This window comes from Carcharodon carcharias, chromosome 3, assembly GCF_017639515.1.
Source record: "Carcharodon carcharias isolate sCarCar2 chromosome 3, sCarCar2.pri, whole genome shotgun sequence".
NCBI lineage: Eukaryota > Metazoa > Chordata > Chondrichthyes > Lamniformes > Lamnidae > Carcharodon > Carcharodon carcharias.
The window spans coordinates 171,668,659-171,690,195 of NC_054469.1; the positions used below are offsets into that span (position 1 = coordinate 171,668,659).

At 41.6% G+C, this 21,537-nt stretch overlaps 1 protein-coding gene across 4 annotated transcripts in view; it reads right to left on the reverse strand.

The window, feature by feature from the left end:
* Nucleotides 1–2,237: 2,237 nt before the first annotated feature.
* The window catches only part of ankhb (ANKH inorganic pyrophosphate transport regulator b), a 196,309-nt gene continuing 177,009 nt past the window's right edge, over nt 2,238–21,537 (reverse strand). For 3 of the 4 annotated variants that reach the window (XM_041184499.1, XM_041184500.1, XM_041184496.1), the window contains 2 exons: nt 7,664–7,763; nt 2,238–4,742 (listed from right to left, as the gene is read on the reverse strand). In XM_041184499.1, coding sequence (XP_041040433.1) covers nt 4,629–4,742; nt 7,664–7,763 — 214 coding nt within the window. In that variant the 3' untranslated portion in view covers nt 2,238–4,628. The remainder of the gene's footprint in view (nt 4,743–7,663; nt 7,764–21,537) is intronic. The other variant, XM_041184497.1, reaches the window with a different exon arrangement.

The following is a 21,537-nucleotide window of genomic DNA, read 5'->3' on the forward strand; positions in this document are numbered from 1 at the left end:
TTGCAAAAGTCTGCTGTATCCAGTAACTAAAATTGGAGAAAAACCTTTGGAATTCCACTGTTGACTGGGTCCTGTGGTAACTTGCTCGCTTCTTTGTTAAATTTAAAATCTATTTTGGGCTGTTGTCTTAAAGGGCGTGTGTATTTATATGGCTAGCGCAGTTCAGTTTCTGTTCAATGGTAATCCCCGGGATGTTGATAGTGGGGGATTCAGCAATGGTAATGCCATTGAATGTCAAGGGGGGATGGTTAGATTCTCTCTGTTTGGAGATGGTCATTGCCTGGCACTTGTGTGGTGTGAATGTTACTTGCCACTTGTCAGCCCAATCCTGGATATTGTCCAGGTCTTGCTGCATTTGGATATGGACTTCTTCAGTATCTGAGGAGTCACAAATGGCGAATATCGTGCAATAATCAGTGAACATTCTCACTTCTGACATTATGATGGAGTAAGGTCATTGATGAAGCAGCTGAAGATAGTTGGGATAAGGCCATAACCCTGTGGAACTTCTGCAGTAATGTCCTGGAACTGAGATGATTGACCTCCAACAAACACAGCCATCTTCCTTTGTGCTAGGTATGACTCCAATCAGTGGAGAAGTTTCCCCTGATTCCCATTGACTCCAATTTTGCTAGGAATCCTTGCTGCCACACTAGTGAAATGCGGCCTTGATGTTAAGGGTAGTCACTCTCACCTCAGGAGTTCAGCTCTTTTGTCCATGTTTGAACCAGTTGACTGCATGTAATTGGGTAAAGTGTATGCAGGATGCTTGACCAATACTGCTGCTTATCAGTGAACTGACCATTCAGATGCTCATGACCATGTTTGGTGGTTAAGTACTATATGAAAGGCAGAATCAAATTTATGTTTGCTATAAATCAAAAATGTACAATGTTCGGTTAGCAATTCTTTTTAAGTCATGTTATTCTACTTGAACTAAACTTTTATCCTATTTTATTTCATAAACCTTTCAGAAGAGCACTAATGAACTTGCAGATACACACACAATTAGGATGTTTATTTAGCCTCAATGGCCTATAAGTTCCTTTGGAGTAGTGAAAGGAGAGAGAAGGTGGCTCACCTCCACCTTCAAGGGCAATTAAGGATAGGCAATAAATGCTGGTCTTGTCAACAACATTCACATTCCACAAATGAATTAAGAAAAACAGCACTGTCCTAACTACAGCCTGGAACTCACCATTGGCAATATTAGTGGCTTATGTATTTGGAATATTTTTGATGACTGTAATTGATATTTGTATAATAGGTGGTAACAGTAGGCCAATATCTTCATTAAAATAATGGACAAAAATATTATTCAATAAGTGGAGCACTCAACTATTAATGAATAATTTCTAGATTCATGCTTTTGTGCAACTAGTGGACATTGCTGCTCAAATTATGTGGAAGGCTTTATCGCCTTTACTAAAAATATTTCAGAACTTATTTTTAAATATGATCATGATTTCAATAGAAAACTGTGCTTGTCTCAATTTAAATGACAAATACAACAATTCCCCAAATGTGTTGTACCTCCCGAACTTAAAATATATTGAAGCCACATTTCTTGCTAAAATCCTCTTGCTGTAAACTGTCTTGCTGCAGTTTATTTTAATTTGTATTTGCTGTAAAACTGCTGAAGACAGTCAGAAAAAGAGGAACAAATTCGAGGCATGTTCATACATGGGTCAAATGGGCTACTGTGTCATTGATTGGCTATCATGGTCATATATCATGGAGCTCGGGTCATAAAGAAGCTGCCTTAAGGGGGAAGGGTAGAACAGGAGAAATAACAAATGAATAGCCAATTTCAATACATCATTTTTTCTCCAAAAGATTAGGTAATACCTATCTTGTGCGTACTGCCTTGTTACTAATACGTAACTAATTGTACTTAATCATTAAAAATACTGATGCCATCGTAGTGGTGGTTGTCTTGCTAAACTGACCCATCCACATATGATGAGTTTCCTTATTTTGATTGAATGGTCAATGTTGTTATTATAAAGCATGTTTGGTGCTTTGTACCAATCATTTCCCACTTAATAATACTGTGGGTTGTCAGGGAAATGGTCCAGACAGCTCCAGCAATGCATGCTTAGTTTATTTTTTGCAGAAGTGCCAGTTGGTATATTTTTTCCCCACTACATATTCCCTGGTGGGGTTGACTGAAATTTGGATCTTGAGTGCTAGTTTATATATGCAAAAATTTTATATACAACACTATGAAAACATAATCAAGGTGAGGAAAAAATCATTTTAATTGAGTAGCCAACTGAAAAAAATGGCACAAGCTCAAAGATCCAAAATAATAGATTCAAATCTATCAATACCATGAAAAAATATACATACATTATATTTAGAAAGAACATTCTATATTTGGTATTTTAAAATTATGCTTGCATATTAAGCATAGTTGACTGCTTTAAATATAATTGATGGAAACATACTTTTTTTAAAAAACAATTCACTGCTTGGTGAAATTTGAATTAAAGCATGTTGCAAAACCAGTTTAGTTATAATAGAGGATAGTTTCCACCGACTACACACAACACTCATAACTTCATTACATGAAATATCTAACAACTTAGCAACAATAATGTCAAGAGTCATGTTAAAAGAATTTGTGATTAAATGCAGAGAAACTGGCAAGGGGCTTCCTTTGTTTCTAAAAATTATGCAGGAGAATAGCAGACATTGTGAACTCGAGTATTTGGAATTCATAATAAAGCTTGGCCGCTTGTTAGAAAACATTTTCACTCACAAAACACCTTTGCAGTCATGCCCTTTTATACCCCTGCGGCATGGACAAATTGCTTTGAGTAAGGATATATGTCAATATTGCAGTGCCTCCATTCAAATTACATCAACTTCCCACCTGCTACAAAATGTTTATTACAGGCAGTATTACATTCATTTACAAAATGGGTGATTGTGCAATTTAAAAAAAAAATTGTTTTAACCTTTTTCCATAATTTTTTCAAGGAGTCGGTGCTGAAATTCGGAATACTTTCAATTTTGTGCACCAAATGGTAGAATCATGCATTTCCTGACCTAGCGAGATACAGTTAGCTAGAGAGTGAACTTCCTTTCCTCTACCCAAACAGTACCCTTCTGTCCCAAATTGCATCAGAGCAATACATTCCCAATTTCAACAGCCATTCGTGCAGCCTCTCAATATGATTGGCATTTTAGTGACAAATTAAAGACGATTCTTTGATGTGGTTCCACACTCACCGGGAACTGGAGTGAGACTGTCCAATAAGAAAGGGTTTTCTTCTATATAGCACTTTCAATATATTTGTTGATTAGCGATGCAAATTAAGTTAAGGAAAGATTGGATTAAAATAATGGTCTGTAAAATGAATGCCAATCAGACTGGGATGGGAAGGAGGAAAACAAGATGGAGGTTATCTGTAGCAGATTAGGAGCTTCTCAAATGGGTTCTCAAATATCCTCGGCCTCATGTCCCAGTAAACACTGACTGAAAGTTAGGCTGCTTTGAGTCCTTGATGTAATGTGCAGAGAAAAAAATGTTGCTTCATACAATAAAGGGGTATTGGTAAAATTGGGCTATGCCTGTGCTGGTGTCACTCTTCCACAGAAACCAACCAACCAACCACTGAGCTACAACATTCATAAACTGGAAGAAACAGCCATTCCTCAGCATGTAAACACTCGCTCTAACAAGCTGCAATGAAAAAAAAATGGAATTCATTTGAATTACATGGTACCCATTGCTTTACAATATACAATGCTCTGATGTATCACACATGTATCAAAACGGTGTAACACGTTTGTTTATAGGTGGCTAATAAACTATTTTGAACACATTACTTAAGATGTCAAATTTCATGTCATCTTGAAATCTCATTCCTTTCAAGTAATGTTCTCTCCTGCCATTTAATATTAAGAGTTTATGAAATTCAAGTCATGTCTGTTTTTCAGTATTAATTTCCCTGTTTACTGCTTTACTTACAAGTCACCGCCACATGCGTAACGTTCTCCTCAATATACTGATATCAAACTCTTCTGGTATGTAAAAAAATATTTTGATATGTTCAACCTTTTTATTTTTTTACAAAATTGTGTCCTTTATGGTTATGGTGTCTTCAGAACTCCACCTCTTGAGCAGCAACATTATGGCAATAAATCACACAGGTCACTGGAAACCTAGCTGCAATGTACATTAAAAAACCCACAACATAATACTATTCAAGCAGTTAAATAAAGTATAAATCCCAAGTATACACCCTTAGTCTATCAAAAGATATTGATGGAGAACAGGGCAGCAGTATAGTCAACAAAAGAAAGGTGAATGTGCTTTGGTTTTAGATGTGCTGCTAATGCCATGGAAAGAAGGATGTCAGCCAACTTAACTGTGGAAGACTTTCTGGATGTTTCTTTTGAAGTTGCTTTCATCCACGTATTAGCCGAAATGGAACTGCATGCAAGAAGCCTGACGCCTGAGCCTGTCCAATGATACAAGCAATTCAGCAACAGAATCAGAAGTTGTCTTTGGTGTCGGTAGACACTTTCCGGAAAAATAAAGGATGGAAGCAGAAGTGAAGGGTGGTTTAACATTATTATATTGTACCATAGTGATCCCTGCGGTGTGTAAATGCTGCTCACTCATCTTCATCCAACTCCACTACCTCAGACATTTCCTCAGGGATAACGGCAGAATTCATTGCCGAGTCCTCTCCCTCAGCTGCTGCTTCATCCAGAGATCTTTTCTTTTTCTGTATAAAAACAAATTTAGCAGCACAGATTACATTTCAACAATTTGATACCAATCGCTAGATTCCACTTGTACTTGTTTATCTTCTGCATGTTGCAAAATATGGTGCACTGCCTAAGATTGCATTGTACTTCATTCTCCTTACTTCTATTTCATCATTTTATTTTTGATGCCTCTGCCTAACCCCATGCTATTCTATGAGCACGCTGGAGGCTGGCAATCTGCTGCACTACAATATTGAAAAGCAGAAAATCACCGTGAGAAGAATTGAGGTACATGAGCTACATTCTACACCTCTTTTGCCACAGGAGGCTGCAATTCCAATGACCTGTGCCTCTCTTTACTGGACATTGTACAGCTTTCTTGAGAGCAAAATCATTCATTTTTATGATCGAACTTCCCAATTAACTAAAAGAGAGGTATTTATTAGATTCTATTTGAAGACCATTATTCCAAGCGTTAACTTAATTTACTGTCACTATTATACATGTACCATATAGCAACTGTGTCCATTTGTTTATGTATGTCGGACCACTTTTCTGAACTACATTGTGAATATAGTGAAAACTAGTTGCCTACGATTTGGTTGTAGAATTGATATTATGAGTCGAATCTTCCTGTATAATGGACCTCCTCCATCATAGTTTCAACAGAAGAGACCTAGTTTGCACAGGTGGCCATAACTTTTCATTTCCTTGGCAAGGTCTTTAGATCCTCAGATTCAATCAGGAACGGGAACAACAGTTGCGCACTGTATTTTTCCAGTCTCAGGTATCCCCTGATTAGGATTAAAGCCTGGTCTTTTGCTACTAGAACCCTGCCATTGAGAAAAGAAAAAGTCTGCAGCCTGTTTCCATGGGCCAAGGGGTTATGTAGTACAGATTACAAGTGATAATATAGTGCACAGAAAATACATAATGTTCTCACACAAAAAAAAAATCCAATGCAAAATGATATTCAACTCAGGCTAGATTATTTTTCTTTAGACATCCTTTGTGTAGATTTTCCTATTCGATCAGGCAATAGCCCATGGGCAGAATTTTGCCCTTGGCGGGGGTGCTTGGCATGGGGGGACGGGATTGGCACGGGACCACAATTTCATGCTGGCAGTGACAGTAAATTAGGCTTGCCCAGTGTGAAATGCAAGCGGCAGCATTAAGCACTGTCTATGCGTTGGGGGGTGGGGGTGTTGGGGTGGGGGTGTTGGGGTGGGGGTGTTGGGGTGGGGGTTGGGGGGGGGGGGGGGGTGAGCGGGCCGAGCGTGAACTTGTGTGCGAGTGAGCACTTCATAACCTCCCGGAGGCATGGAGCTACCTCAAGGAGATGAAGAGATATGGAAAAAAAAATGAAAATAACAAAATGCAGTGAAACATATCCCCTCATGCGACTCTGTCACATGAGCAGGGCCATATTAATGAAAAATTAAAGTTTTTATTTTTATTTGCTTTTGAAAACCTCGTCCCGCCTGTAGATGAGGTTTCCAAAAAAATGTAAATGCCACTTGGCCCTTTTGCCTGCGCACCAACTGTTAGTTTGGACGGGCAGCGAAAATTTAATTTAATTGATTACTTAATGACCTCAACAGACCTTTTAATTGTCGGCTGGCAGGATGCTGGATCCAGCATGTGCCTGCCGACCGAACTATCGCGTGACTGCGTTGATGTCGACAAGCGCAGCTGATGTCAACGCATGTCATTTCACGCTCGAGTGGGTTGGGCGCATGTCCGCCTACCGAGTGAACATTTCTGCCCCATGTGTGAGACGTGGATAATGCACTCAGCTTTTTTCAGCTCTATGAGCTGTTCTTTGTAAGTACTTCATGGGAAGAATTTTCTGCCTGCTGGGCGGGCTGGTCGGGGGCGAGCACGGAGCTGGTAGCACTTTACCTGTGAGGGCGGGTGGGGGGGGGAAGAGTGTCGGGGCCTGTGCTCTTTTGCGCATGCGCATGAAAGAGAACAGAAATCTTCCTGAGGCACGGAGCTGCCTCGGGGAGATTAAGTTTAAATTGAAAGTTTTAAATAAAGATTAAAATTACTTAGACATGTCCCTTCATGTGACAATGTCACATGTGCTGGGACATGTTTATGAATTGTGTTAAAATTATTTATTTATTTAATAAAACCTTCAGGAAACCTCATCCCGCCCATAGATGAGGTTTCCTGAAAAATGCAAAGGCCGCTTGGGCTTTTCGCCTGCCTGCCAACCTTAAGGTTGATCGGGCAGCCCTGTCAATTATCTGAATTAGTTTCCTAATGACCATAACAGGCCTTTGACAGTTTGGCAGGTGCACAGCTGCCTCCGACGCGCGCCCACCAAATTAAAGATCGGAATGACGCAAGTTGACGTAGGGATGCATGGCTGACATCACCGCACATCAGTTTATGCGTCAGCGTGCCGGATGTGATAATTCTGGCCCATGTGTAAATCAGCTTGTGATGAAATGATTGGCTGATTAAACGTGCTCCATCATCCTGTGTCTTAGAGGTAGATTTATTTAGTTGGTAGATTTATGGATATGAAGAGAATTAAGGGAAATAGGGGATAGTGTGGAAAGGTGTAGCGGAAGTGGAAAATCAGCTGCAATCTTATTGAATGACGGAGCAGGTTTGAAGGGCCATATGGTGTACTCCTGCTCTTCTTTCTTATGCTTTCTTTTATTCTTTCTCTTTGGGGTTGTTTTGACTTTTATTTTTGGACTGAAGGCAAATGATAACAAATCATGAGCTTGTATGCACCTCTCCCAATTCTTTTTTCCATTGAAGTCCTTTGCTATCACTTATTTTTCTCAAAGAATTAAAATGACCTCTATAACTCCCTTTCAAAAGCTGTACTGGCACTGCACCTTAAGGGCACGACAATGCAGGTAACTTTCTGTTACACACATAAGCATAGTAACAAAAAAGCTGTGGGAAAAATACTTGCCTCTTTACGATAAACATAACAAGATGCTATTGCTACCATGGCCGACTCTCCCAGAAAACCAGCAAGAAGTGAACCAACTCCTAAAGAAGCTCCATGGATCCTGGGAAATACAGAAACACTTTTATAAGCAGATATAACAGCATCATAGCAAAAGCAAAGGCAATGGTTCATAAGTTTTATTGCCAGCTACAAGGTGCAAAATTGTCTAAAACATTGCAAAATCCAAATATTATTCAGTTTATTAACTTGACGATCAGTGATTATTATCAATGATCTTTTGATCTTCTATGTTATTTTCTGCTGAATGTTTCAAAGAAATTTCAGAGGACATTTCACAGCAAAGCAGACCTGGTATAATTTTTTTGGCTAGTGATCAATACACTGTGAATAGGGTTCATTTTATGGAATTAAAATGACTAGAAATTACTGGTGGCCACCATTATCATGTGAGTGATTAAACTTTCTCTGCTGTAATCTTTTCATTTTAAATGGATTTTAGAGGAGTAAGTTGAAGCAGGAAAAAGGGGCAGATGGCAGATATCAAATTGATAGTAAAAGGGAGCATCAGGGTAAATATAAAAGGGTACAGAGCAGATGCAAGAAAGGAAATCCAAAAGTCTTCTTTAGACATATTAATAGTAAAATGGTTGTCAGAGGAGCAGTGAGGCTGATTAGGGATGAAAATGGATTTCTATTGGCAAGACTGAGGTATTAAACGAGTACTTTGCATCAGCATTTATTAAGGATGAGGACTTTGCTAAAGCTATGGCAAATAGATGAAATTAAAATAGTTAAAGAGAAGATATTAGTATGGATGACACTAATTAAAGTGGGTAAGTTGGGTGTTCTGGATGGGATGCAGCCTACGTTGCTGATGGAAGAAAGACTAGAAATTGAGGAGGTGCTGGCCATGATCTTGCTATTCTCCTTAGGCACAGGGGCAGTGCTGCAGGATAGGGTGATTACACATGTTAATCCCCTTGTTCAAAAAAAGGTGAGAAGTATAATCCTGGTGATTAGAGGCAGTCAGTTGAATGTTGGGGTGGAAAAGCTTTAAGAAACAACAATTAGGGAGAAAATTGACATCTACAGTAAGTATGACTAATAAAGGAGAGACAGCAGAAATTTGTTTGACTAACTCAATTGAGCAATAGAGGGTGGGTGATGGCAGTGCAGTTGATATTGTGCATATAGGGTTGGATTTCCATCCACCGATGGAGGCAGGAATGGGGTTGGGAGGTGAAAAAATTTAGGAGCTTTGACTGCAAATTCCAATTTGCAGTGCCTTCCTGATTTTGTGGGGTTTTTTATGGGTCAATAAGACCTTATGTGTGAGACCTGCACATACCTTGTCTGTTGTCAGGGCCCCTATTGTGAGGACCATAGGAAATTTAAATGTCCTTCCTCATGTGCTGGTAAGGGTTTTGGAAACCCTAAAAAACCCCACCAGGTTTGAGCGTTCATGGCCACTGGTAGAAGCCTGCTGAGGAGTCTGGAACATTTTGACAGGTAAGTATTAAATGTTTTGACACCTTCAAATGTCACTATTAGATGCTGTACTGTAAATTAGATGTGTTTTTAATGCAATGATTTGATCACAGGATTCTGCCCTGCAAAGGTTGGTTACCATTACATTAACCCCCACTGCGTAAGTGATGACATGCACTACAGTACTTTTCTAAATGTGCTGGAAAGCTTCCTGTCATGTTTTGGACTGAGATTTAAATGTCCAGTGCTCTTTAGCTTGGAAAAAAATGGTCCTGCTATTGAACAGCTAAAAAAATTAAGCACCTGCCACATATCATTGATTGACAGGCAATCTGTTTTGAAATGGAAATGAACACCATTTGCAACTTTAAAAAAGCCATCTGGTGTTTCAGCTTTAATGGGCTACACCGTTGACAGTTTCCAGAGCTGGTTTGGATAGCTGGGGCTACAATGAATGCTTGGCTCAGTTTCAAAAGGTCCAGAACCACTTATTTCAGCAGTGGGCTGTTTAACATTTTGATTGACAGTTTTAAGAGGTTATTTAAAACAGGTTACCTGTTTTTGATGTTGTAAGTGGATAAGTATTTGTTTTTAAAACTATTGAAGACTTGAGGGGATTTACATTTTTTGAATGGGATTTATGGAGGAGAGTTTTTTAGTATGAAAGGTCTTTTGAATATTTCATCTCTAATAGATTGTTAGAAGTTTATTATTTTTTAATGTCCATTTCAATGACATCCTCAGGTCTGCTCAGTGGATACTTGGTAAACAGCCATGGTGGATACAGTGGGAAGGCATGGTGTGGATATGATGGAGCATAAAGTGGCATGGGGATATGAGGGGGCATGGAGGAGGTATGGGAGTATGAGTGGTCTTGGAAGGGGTATGGAGTGGCCTGGTAATATGAGGGAGTGTGTTGGGGGCATGGGGAGATGAAGGAGTGAGGATTAGGGGACTTAAGAACTATGTTGAAGAACTGAGCCAATTTCCCAGTGAACTGCTAGCCAGCCCAAACGCTCCTGTGTTACTGCCTGAGGACTCGGAGAACCCAAATCCACGTTTCCAGGAGAAAATATGGCAAGTATGGGCAGATGGGCTCGGGTTTCCAAACTCGGGAAATGGCCTGAGTCGCATTTTCCAAATCTAACACAGAAATCCAGCCCACAGACTTTCAAAAGATGTTGATAGGTATCATATGTTTGGCTTGTTAGCAAGATTGCAGACCATGGAATAAAAAGGGCAGTATGGAATTGGCTAAGAGATAGAAAAACTTTCGTGGTGAAAGGCGGTATTGAGGGGAGTTCCACATGGTGCAGCACTGTATCATAGCTGTTTTTAATATACATTCATCATAAACTCATACAATCATACAACGGTTACAGCATAGAAAGAGGCCATTCTGCTCATCAAGTCTGTGTTGGCTCTTTGCAAGAATAACTGACCTAATCCCACTCCCCAGCTTATTCCCTGTAACTCTGCAATTTTTTTTCTCTTCAGATAATTAGCTAATTCTCTTTTGAATACCTCTGTTGAAACTGCCACCACCACATTCTGAGGCAGTGCATTCCATTTGCTAACTACTCAGTATGTAAGAAAGATTTTCCTCATGTTACCATTACTTCTTTTGCCAATCTCTGTAACTAAGTGTCCCCGGTTCTTAACTTCGAACATATGGATTAGGTGCAGGAGTAGGCCACTCAGCCCCTCAAACCTGCTCCGCCATTTAATAAGATCATGGCTGATCTCATTGTAACCTCAACTCCACATTCCCGCCTACTCCAATAACCATTTATTCTGTTATCAAGAATCTATCATCTCTGCCTTAAGGAAGAGTTCCAAAGACACATGACCCCCCCCGAGAGAAAAAATTCTCCTCATATCTGTCTTAAAAGGGAGACCCTTGATTTTTAAACAGGGACCCCTAGTTCTAGATTCTCCCACAAGAGGAAATATCCTCTTCACATCCATCTTGTCAAGAGCCCTCAGAATCTTACATGTTTCAATCAAGTCGCCTCCTACTCTTCTAAACTCCAGTGGATACAAGCCTAGCCTGTGTAACTTTTCCTCAGACAACCTGTCCATTCCAGGTAGTCCAGTAAACCAATCTAATGGAACCTTTTCCAATCAAATGGAGCCTTCTCCGAATCTAAGGAATTTTAGAAAATTAAAATCAACGCATCAACTATCCCCCTAGTGACTTCTTTTAAGACCTTAGGGTAAAGTCCATCAGGACCCAGGGACTTGTCAGACAGTAGCTCCAAAGCTCCAACAATTTGGTCAGTACCACTTCTGTTGTGATTGTAATTTTCTTGGACTCCCCCTCTCTTCCATTTCCTGATTTACAGCTATTTCTGGGATATTACTTGTATCCACTATAGTAAAGACCAATGCAAAATAACTATTCAATTCATCTGCCATCTCCTTATTTTCTATTATTAGTTCCCAGACTCACTTTCTATAGGACCAACACTCAATTTGTTAACTCTCTTCTTTTTAAAATATCAATAGAAACTCTTACCATCTGTCATTATAGTTCTAGCTAGCTTTATCTCGTACTCCAATTTTCCCTTCATTATCAATCTTTTAATCATTCTTTTCTGATTTTTATTTTCTATCCAATCTTCTGACCTGGCACCCATCTTTGTACAATTATATATGCTTTTTCTTTAAGTTTGGTATAATGTTTATTTTTTTTCAGTTAACCATGGATGGTGGGTCCTCCCCTTGGAATTTTTCGCTCATTGGAATGTATATATTCTGTGTATTCTGAAATATCCCCTTAAATGATCACCACTGCATCTCTATGGACCTATCACATAACCCAATTTGCCAGTTCACTTTAACTAGTTCTGCTTTCATGCCCTCATTTAAGTTTAAAATACTAGTCTTAGTCCCACTCTTCTCTCCCTCAAACTGAATGTAAAACTCAATCATATTATGATCGCTGCTACCTAGGGGTGTATTTACTATACGGTCATTAATTAATCCTATCTTGTTGCACAATACCAGGTCTAGTAAAGCTTGCTCTCTGGTTGGCTCCAGAATATGCTATTCTAAGAAATTACCCTGAAAACATTCTATGAATTCCTCAACTAGGGTACCTTTGTCCATCTGATTTTTCCAGTCTATATGTAGATTAAAATCCCCCATGATTATCACAGTACCTTTTTGACAAGCTCTCATTAATTCTACCTTCTTACCCTGTACTACTGTTTGGTTACTGTCAGGGGTTTGTACACCACTCCCACAAATGACTTCTTGCCTTTATCATTTTTCATCACTACGTTGGGGGAGGCGATGGCATAGTGGTGTTAATAGAGTGTTGTCGCTGGACTCATGATCCAGAGACCCAGGGTAATGCCCTGGTGACCCAGGTTCAAATCCTGCCACAACTGACCGAGCTGGCTGAGTCCTAAAGGACATAGCTGCTAGACTGGGCCTGTGGCAGGTGGTGAGGGAACCAACAAGAGGTAAAAACATACTTGACCTCATCCTCACCAACCTGCCTGCCACAGATATATCTGTCCATGGCAGTGTTGGCAGGAGTGACCACCGCACAGTCATTGTGGAGACGAAGTCCTGCCTTCACACTGAGGATACCCTCCATCCTATTGTGTGGCACTTCCACTGTGCTAAATGGGATAGATTTTGAACAGATTTAGCAACTCAAGACTGGGCATCCATAAGCTGTTGTGGGCCATCAGCAGCAGAAGAACTGTACTTGAACATAATCTGTAACCTTATGGCCCGGCATATCCCCCACCCTACCATTACCATCAAGCCAGGGGATCAACCCTGGTTCAATGAAGAGTGCAGCAGGGCATGCCAGGAGCAGCACCAGGCATACCTAAAAATGAGTTATCAACTTGGTGAAGTTATAAAACTGGACTAGGTGCATGCCAAACAGCATAAGCAGCAAGTGATAGAGCTAAGCGATCCCACAACCAATGGATCAGGTCTAAGCTCTGCAGTCTTGCCTCATCCAGTCATGAATGGTGGTGGACAATTAAACAACTCACTGGATGAGGAGGCACCACAATATCCCCATCCTCAATGATGGAGGAGCCAGCACAGAGTGCAAAAGATAAGGCTGAAGCATTCACAATGATCTTTAGCCAGAAGTGCTGAGCAGACAATCCATCTTGGCCTCCTACTGAGGTCCCCAGCATCTCAGATGTCAGTCTTCAGCCAATTCGATTCACTCCCCATGATATCAAGAAACGGCTGAAGGCACTGAATACTGCAAAGGTTGTGGGCCCTGACAATATTCCGGCAATAGTACTGAAGATTTGTGCTCCTGAACTTACCACACCCCTAACCGAGCTGTTCCAGTACAGCTACAACACTGGCATCTACCTGGCTATGTGGAAAATTGCCCAGGTATGTCCTGTACACAAAAAGCAGGACAAATCCAACCCAGCCAATTACCACCCCATCAGTCTACTCTCGATCATTAGTAAAGTAATGGAAGGGGTTATCAAGTGGCACTTGCTTAGCAATAACCTGCTCACTGATGCCCAGTTTGGGTTCCGCCAGGGCCACTCAGCTCCTGGCCTCATTACAGCCTTAGTTCAAACATGGACAAAAGAGCTGAACTCCCGAGGTAAGGTGAGGGTGACTGCCCTTGACATCAAGGTAGCATTTGACCGAGTGTGGCATCAAGGAGCACTAGCAAAACTGGAGTCAATGGGAATCAGGGGGAAACTGTCCACTGGTTGGGGTCATACCTAGCACAAAGGAAGGTGGTTGTGGTTGTTGGAGGTCAGTCATCTCAGCTCCAGGACATCACTGCAGGAGTTCCTCAGGGTAGTGTCCTAGGTCCAACCATCTTCAGCTGCTTCATCAATGACTTTCCTTCTATCATAAGGTCAGAAGTGAGGATGTTCGCTGATGATTGCACAATGTTCAGCACCATTCGCGACTCCTCAGATACTGGAGCAGTCCATGTCCAAATGCAGCAAGACCTGGACAATATCCAGGCTTGGGCTGACAAGTGGCAAGTAACATTTGTGTCACACAAGTGACAGGCAATGAATATCTCCAACAAGAGAGAATCCAACCATCGCCCCTCGATGTTCAATGGCATTACCATCACTGAATCTCCCACTATCAACATCCTGGGAGTTACCAATGACCTGGGCTAGTCATATAAATACTGCGGCTCCAAGAGCAGGTCAGAGGCTAGGAATTGTGCAACGAGTAACTCACCTCCCGACTCCCCAAAGTTTGTCCATCTACAAGGCACAAGTCAGAAATGTGATGGAATATTCCCCAGTTGCCTGGATGAGTGCAGCTCCTACAACTCTGAAGAAGCTGGACACCATCCAGGACAAAGCATTCTGCTTGATTGGCACCACATCCCCAAGCATCCAATCCCTCTACCACTGACGCACAGTAGCAGCAGTGTGTACCATCTACAGGATGCACTGCAGGAATTCACCAAGGCTCCTTAGACAGCACCTTCCAAACCCACGGCCACTACCACCTAGAAGAGCAATGGCAGCAGATAGATGGGAAAATCACCACCTGGAAGTTCCCCTCCAAGTCACTCACCATTCCAACTTGGAAATATATCGCTGTTCCTTCACTGTCGCTGGGTCAAAATCCTGGAGCTCCCTTCCTAACAGCACTGTTGGTGTACCTACAACGGTTCAAGATGGCAAGCTCACCACCACCTTCTCAAAGGCAACTAGGGATGGGCAATAAATGCTGGCCCAGCCAGCATAGCCCACATCCCGTGAATGAATAAAAAAAATACCCAAACTGCTTCTATATCCTGGTTTGCTTAACCTTGGTCATCCCTCCCTGTTATGCTAATACCACCCTTAATTAACAGAGCCATTGTTCCACCTTTTCTTGGCTTCCTGTCCTTCCTCAATGTCATGTACCCTTCAATTTTCAGGTTTCAATCTGTCACCCTGTAGCCATGTCTCTGTAATGTCTATCAGATTGAGCTTTTTTAAATTTCTATTAGTGCTATCATTTCATCAGTTTTCTTTCAAATGCTATGAGCATTCACATACAGCGATTTTATTTTTGTCCTTTTATTATTTTTGTAACCTCTAGCCTTAACTGCTGATTTACTCTTAGATTTGCATTCTGTATCCCCCCATATCCTGGTTTATTTATCATTTCTCACATTAATACCTTTCTCTCTTGGCTTGTCTCAACCCTTTGATTTAACACATCTTCCCAAATCTGACCCCTTGCCCCGACTATTTAGTTTAAAGTCCTCTCTACTTCCCTAGTTAAGCAGCTCACTAGATCACCAGTCCGAGTTCAGGTGTACCATGGTACAGCCCCTACTTTCCCCAGTACTGATGCCAATGGCCCACAAACCAGAACCAACTTCTCCCATACCAGTCTTTGAGCCATGTATTCATCTCTAATTTTATGTACCCTATGTCAATTGCACGTGGGTCAGGTAATAATCCAGAGATTATTACCTTTGAGGCTCTGCTTTTTAATTTAGTGCCTAGCTCCTCATACTAGCTATGCAGAACCTCTTCCTAGTTTTGCCTATGTTGTTGGTACCTACATGGACCACAACAACTGGACCCTCCCCCTCCCATTGCAAGTTCCTCTCCAGCCCTGAGCAAATGTCCTGAAAACTGGCACCGGGCAGGCAACACAGCTGTCTGGACTCTTGCTCTTTGCTGCAGAGAACAGTGTTAATTTCCCTCACTACACTGCCCCCTACTACCATTACATTGCTTTTTTGCTCCCCCCACTTGAATGGCTTCCTGTACCACGGTGCCATGGTAAGTCAGCTAATCCACCATATAGCCCCCAATCTTATCCAAACAACATGAGAACACCACAAACCTATTGGACAATTGCAAAGGCTGAGGCTCCTGCTCTCTGGTTCCCCATACCTGCCTCACTTGCAGTCACATCCTCCTGTCCCTGTGCCTCGTGGTACAAAGCATCCAGGTAAATTTCCCTCTCCATGATGCATCGCGGTGTCTGCAGCACAGCCTCCAGCTTAATGATTCTGTAGCGAAGCTCCTCGAGCCACAAACACTTACTGCAGTCTTGTTTGTCCTGGATCACATTGGCATCCAGAAGCTCCCACAATCTGCAGCTGTGACACATCACATGTCTTGCCACCCTTCATGTGTTTTAATGAACTGCTTATTTATATTATTCAGTGATTTATTTTCCTTTTTTATATATATATTTTTATTAAACTTACTGCTAGTTCCTGTATAATTTTAAACTTTAGGAATGGAATAGACCTTAACCATTTACCAGATACTCAACAAACAGCTTCTTCCCCTGTAGTAGAGTGAGAACTAATTCCTACATGCTTAAAAAGTTAGAAAAGGCAAAAGCAAAGGAGCACCTCCTTCTCCTCACCCAACTCCCCCACTCAGCAAACTCCTGGGTATCCATTCAGTAACAAGCTGCACTCATTTGCAAGTTGTACCAAAGACTCCTGTATTTATATTAACTGAACTGCAGTTACAGGAACTAGATTAAAATAGCTAATTAGCTGCTCTCAGTAAAGAGTGTTTACCCTGCCCAAGGCTGGAAGAAACTTACTTACATAGTACTTTCCAGTTACTGCTAATTACAAACAAGACTAGATTTTTCAAGAACAAGATTAACACTTTAAACCCCCCCACTTACCAAGCTCCCAGCTATACACTCAGTTCAAAACTGCACTAATTTTCTTGATCCTTCCATCAATGGGAACAGTTTATCCATACCTAATCTGTCCAGACCCCTCATGATCTTGAATACCTCTTTTAAATCACCTCTCAACCTTCTGTTCTCCAAGGAAAACAGCCACAGCTTTTCCAATTTTTCTACATAACTGAAGTCCCCCGTCCCCAGAGTCATTCTTAAGTCTTTTCTGCACTTTCTCTAATGCCTTCACAATTTATCTAAAGTGTGGTGCCCAGAACTGGACACAATACTCCAGCTGAGGCCGAACCAGTATTTTATGCAGGTTTTTCAGGACTTTCTTGCTTTTATACTCTACGCCTCTATTTATAAAACCTAGGATCTTGTATGCTTTATTAACTGCCTTCTTAACCTGCCCTGCCACCTTCAATGATTTGCGCACATATACTCCTGGTACTACTTCTCCTGCATCCCCTATTGAATTGTACCCTTTAAACTATGCCACTTATCCTTGTTCTTCTTACCAAATGAATCACATCACACTTCTCTGCATTAAATTTAATCTGCCATTTGTCCACCCATTCCCTCAGCTGCTCAATATCCTCTTGATGACTTGGAATTGGGGGTATAGTTTAAAACAGAGATGACAAAAATACTTGAGCTGTAGTAAACAGCATAACAACTGACTTCAAGAGGATGTAGACATGCTAGTGGAATGGGTAGGCATATGGCAAATGAAATAAATGCAGAAAAGTGTGAGGGCTATACATTTTGGTAGGACTAATGAGGAGAGACAATACAAGAAGAGTGGTACAATTTTAAAAAGGATCAAGAACAAAGACAGTTGGGATGTTTGTGCACAAACCGTTGAAGTTAACAAAGTAATTAATAAAGCATATGAGATCCTTATCTTCATAAGTAGAGCCATAGAGTAGAAAAGCCAGGAGATTTCCTTCTAGCCCAGCTGGAATATTGTGTTCAATTCTGGGCACAACACCTTTGGAAGGATGTGAAGGCTTCAGAGAGGATACATACATATGAATATACAAACATACAAATTAGGAGCAGGAGAAAGCTATTCGGCCCCTTGAGCCTGCTCTACCATTTGATAAGATCATGGCTGATCTGATTGTGGCCTCAACTCTACTTCCTTGTCTATCCCTTATAACCTTTGACTCGCTTATTAATCAGGAATCTAACTCAGCCTTAAAAATATGCAACGAGAATTCCACAGACTCATGACCCCCTCAGAGAGAAAAAAAAATCTGCTCATCTCCATCTTAAATGGGCGATGCTTTATTTTTAAACTGTGTCCCCTAGTTCTAGTCTCTCCCTTAAGGGAAAACATCTGCTCAGCATCCACCTTGTCATGTCTCTTCAGGGTCTTACATATTTCAATAAGATCACCTCTCATTCTTCTAAACTCCAACCTTTCTTGTTAGCTAACCAATCCTCTATCCATGCTAATAGTGTAGGAGATAATCTTAGAACTCTTATTTTGTGTAGTAACCTTTGTTGTGGCATCTTAACAAATGTCTTTTATCCACATTGCTTGTTACTCCCTCAAAGAACTTGAATAAATTAGTCAAATATGATTTGCGTACATACTAACAGGTGAGATTGGCTATTTGGCCCCTCGTGCCTGTCCCTCCATTCAATAAGGTCATGGCTGATCTGATTGTGGCCTCAATGCCACATTCCTGCCTACCCCCTGTGCCTTTTGACTCCTTTACTACTCAAGAATCTATCTGCCTCTGTCTTAAAAATATTCAAAGGCTCAGCCTCTGCTGCTCCCTGGGGAAGAGAGTTCAATAGAGTCATGACACTCAGAGAAAAAAATTCTCATCTGTGTCTTAAAATGAGACTCCTTCTGTGTCCCCTAGTTCTGGTCTCTCCCACAAGGGAAAACATATGTTTCAATAACATCACCTCTCATTATTCTAAATACTTTCATAAAACCATGTTGACTATGCCTGATTGCATTAAGATTTTGGAAGTAAAAAAATAAAAGCAAAATACTGCGGATACTGGAAATCTGAAACAAAAACAAAAATAGCTGGAAAAACTCAGCATCTGCGGAGAGGAACACAGTTAACGTTTCGAGTCCATATGACTCTTCATCAGAACTGAGGAAAAATAGAAATGAGGTGAAATATAAGCTGGCTGAGCGGGGTGGGACAGGTGGAGCTGGATAGAGGGCCAGTGATGGGTGGAGGCAAAGAAGAGATTGCCAAAGATGTCATAGACAAAAGGACAAAGGGGTGTTGACGGTGGTGATAAAAAGATTTTTGAAGTCCACCTCCTTAATAATAAATTCTAGCATTTTCCCCATGATAGATGTTAGGTTCCACCCTCCCTTTCACCTCTTGACTTACAAGCATTTCTGGGATTTTATTTGTGTCTTCTACCGTGAAGACAGTTACAAAATATCTGTTCAACAGTTCTGCCGTTAATTCTCAATTAGATTGGCCGACAGCTCTCTAAGGTGGGATTCCTCCCGGGCGAAGGACAGATGTCCTGCCTACAGCCACTTAATGCTCATTCGAGCGTGAACATGGCTGTGGAGCAGGCAATGCGGTGATAATTTATTCACCGCCGACTCTTCAGGTGATGGGAAGGGAGACCCTGCCATCTGAAAAGTTCAGGCCCTGGACATTATAAAGAGGCATGAGGGTCCAAAAGCAAGGAAGTAATGGTAAAACCTTTATAGAACACTTGGCTGGATTTTACCAGTCCTCTGGGGACAGGTTGGGAAGACAGGAGGGGGGTTTGGGGGTTGGGGTGGGGCAATGGGCTCTAAATGGCTTAAGAAGTTGGGGTGTGGTCTAGTGCCTGTCTTCTTCCTGCCACCATGCCACCTTGACAGGGGCATAGGTGGTGGGTGACCTTCCTGCCCAGAGCCCAATTGAGCCACTTAAGTGACCACTTTTTAAGGACATCTTCACATTGCCACTTATCAGGATTTCCATCACATGGGGAAACCATCCAGTAAATCCTGGCAGGCCCTCAGTGGGCTTGGGTAGGGATTGGGCCTTCCTATTTGGCAGTCTTTGGCCCACCGAGGGGCTCCCTGGTGGCGATGTTGGGCCCATGTCAACAGCATTCCCTGTCCTTGCCAAACCTAACTACCCTTCCTGGGGAGCACCTGACAGGCCCCAGAAACCCTAGGCCCCACATCTGATTGGGTGGGGGAAGTCCATCCATGGCCTGTTCTTTCAGTTGCAACCCCAGCAGTGGCCACCATTCCCAGTGGCATGTTGAGGCTGTTGAGCTCCCAGCCCTCCAATTGCCTGACAGCTCTTGGAGGCAGGTGCCTGTGCTTAATAGGGATTAATTAGCAATTAACTAGCTGCCACCGACAATATGTAGTCCTGGGATTTAATGATCTTTGAAGTGGAGTTGCACTCCCCTCTTTATGATTTGGGCTCATCAGCGTGATCCCAGCCACAATGACTACATTCAGCCCACTGTTTCGACCTCAACTGGAATATTTTGTCCAATTCTGGGCACCACACTTTAGGAATGGTATGAAGGCTTTTGAGAGGGTGCAGAAAAGATTTACACTATATTACGCAGGTATGAGGGCCTTCAGTTATATGGATTAATTGGAGCTCTGAGCTGGTTCTTCTTACAGAAGGTTGAGGGAGATTTAATAGAGGTGCACATAATCATTAAGGGTCTGGATAAAGTAGGTGGAGAAACTATTTCCATTGGCAGAAGGTTGAGAACCAGAGGATACAGGTTTAAGGTGATTGGCAAAAGAACTAAGAAGTATTTAAATGAGCACTTGAAACGTCATAGCACACAGGGCTACGGTCCAAATCCTGGAAAATGGGATTAGAATAGATAGGTGCTTGATGGCCAACACGGACATGATGGGCTGAAAGGCCTGTTTCTGTGCTGTATAAGTCTATGATTCTAAACAAAACCAACATTGGGAACAACTTTTTTATGCAGTAAGCAGTTAGGACCTGGAATACAATGTCTGAGAGCGTGGTGCAGGTAGATTCAATTATGGCTTTAAAAAGGGTAATGGATAATTATCCGTAGAGAAGAAAATTGCAGGGCCATGGGGAAGAGGCAGAGGTGTGGGATTAGCTGAGTTGCTCTTGCAGAGAACCAGCACAGGCACAACAAGCTGAATGGCCTCTGTCTATAATGTACCCATTCTATGATTTTATGAAGTCTTGGTTTTTCAGAGAGATTTTTCTGGTTATTTGATTAAGTGCAGTGAGTAGAGAGAACAGAGTCAATCAGGCTGATTGGAACACACACATCCAGCTACCCAGAGCTTTTATCCAATAATTTAACTGAATAGAAATCTGGACATACTCTTTTCTGACAGAAGATTCCATCCCACTTGATTTTCTTGTAGTTGCTGCACACACAGCCAAGAAAATCTCCTCTTTACAGTTTGTTAGAGAATTGGGCTTTGACGGCTTGTTGACTTCCTCCCATCTCTACTACACAGGGAGTGCATTTGCCATTCAAAGAATTAATCTCCTAGGATGCCCACAACACAAGCCATTCACACAGCTCACTCACTACCATAATGTCCCAAGCACTATGACAGCTTTCATTTCTATAGGACTCCTTATACACAGATAAAGCACTTCATGGTGCAAATGAATAATCAGCTGTCAAGGAGAAAGGAAGGAAAACAGAAATTTAAAGGACTGAAAATCTGGCCCAAGAAAATGGTCCAGAACTTCCGATCTCTGGATGGTCGTACCCCACAAGATGCACTGTAGGAGCCC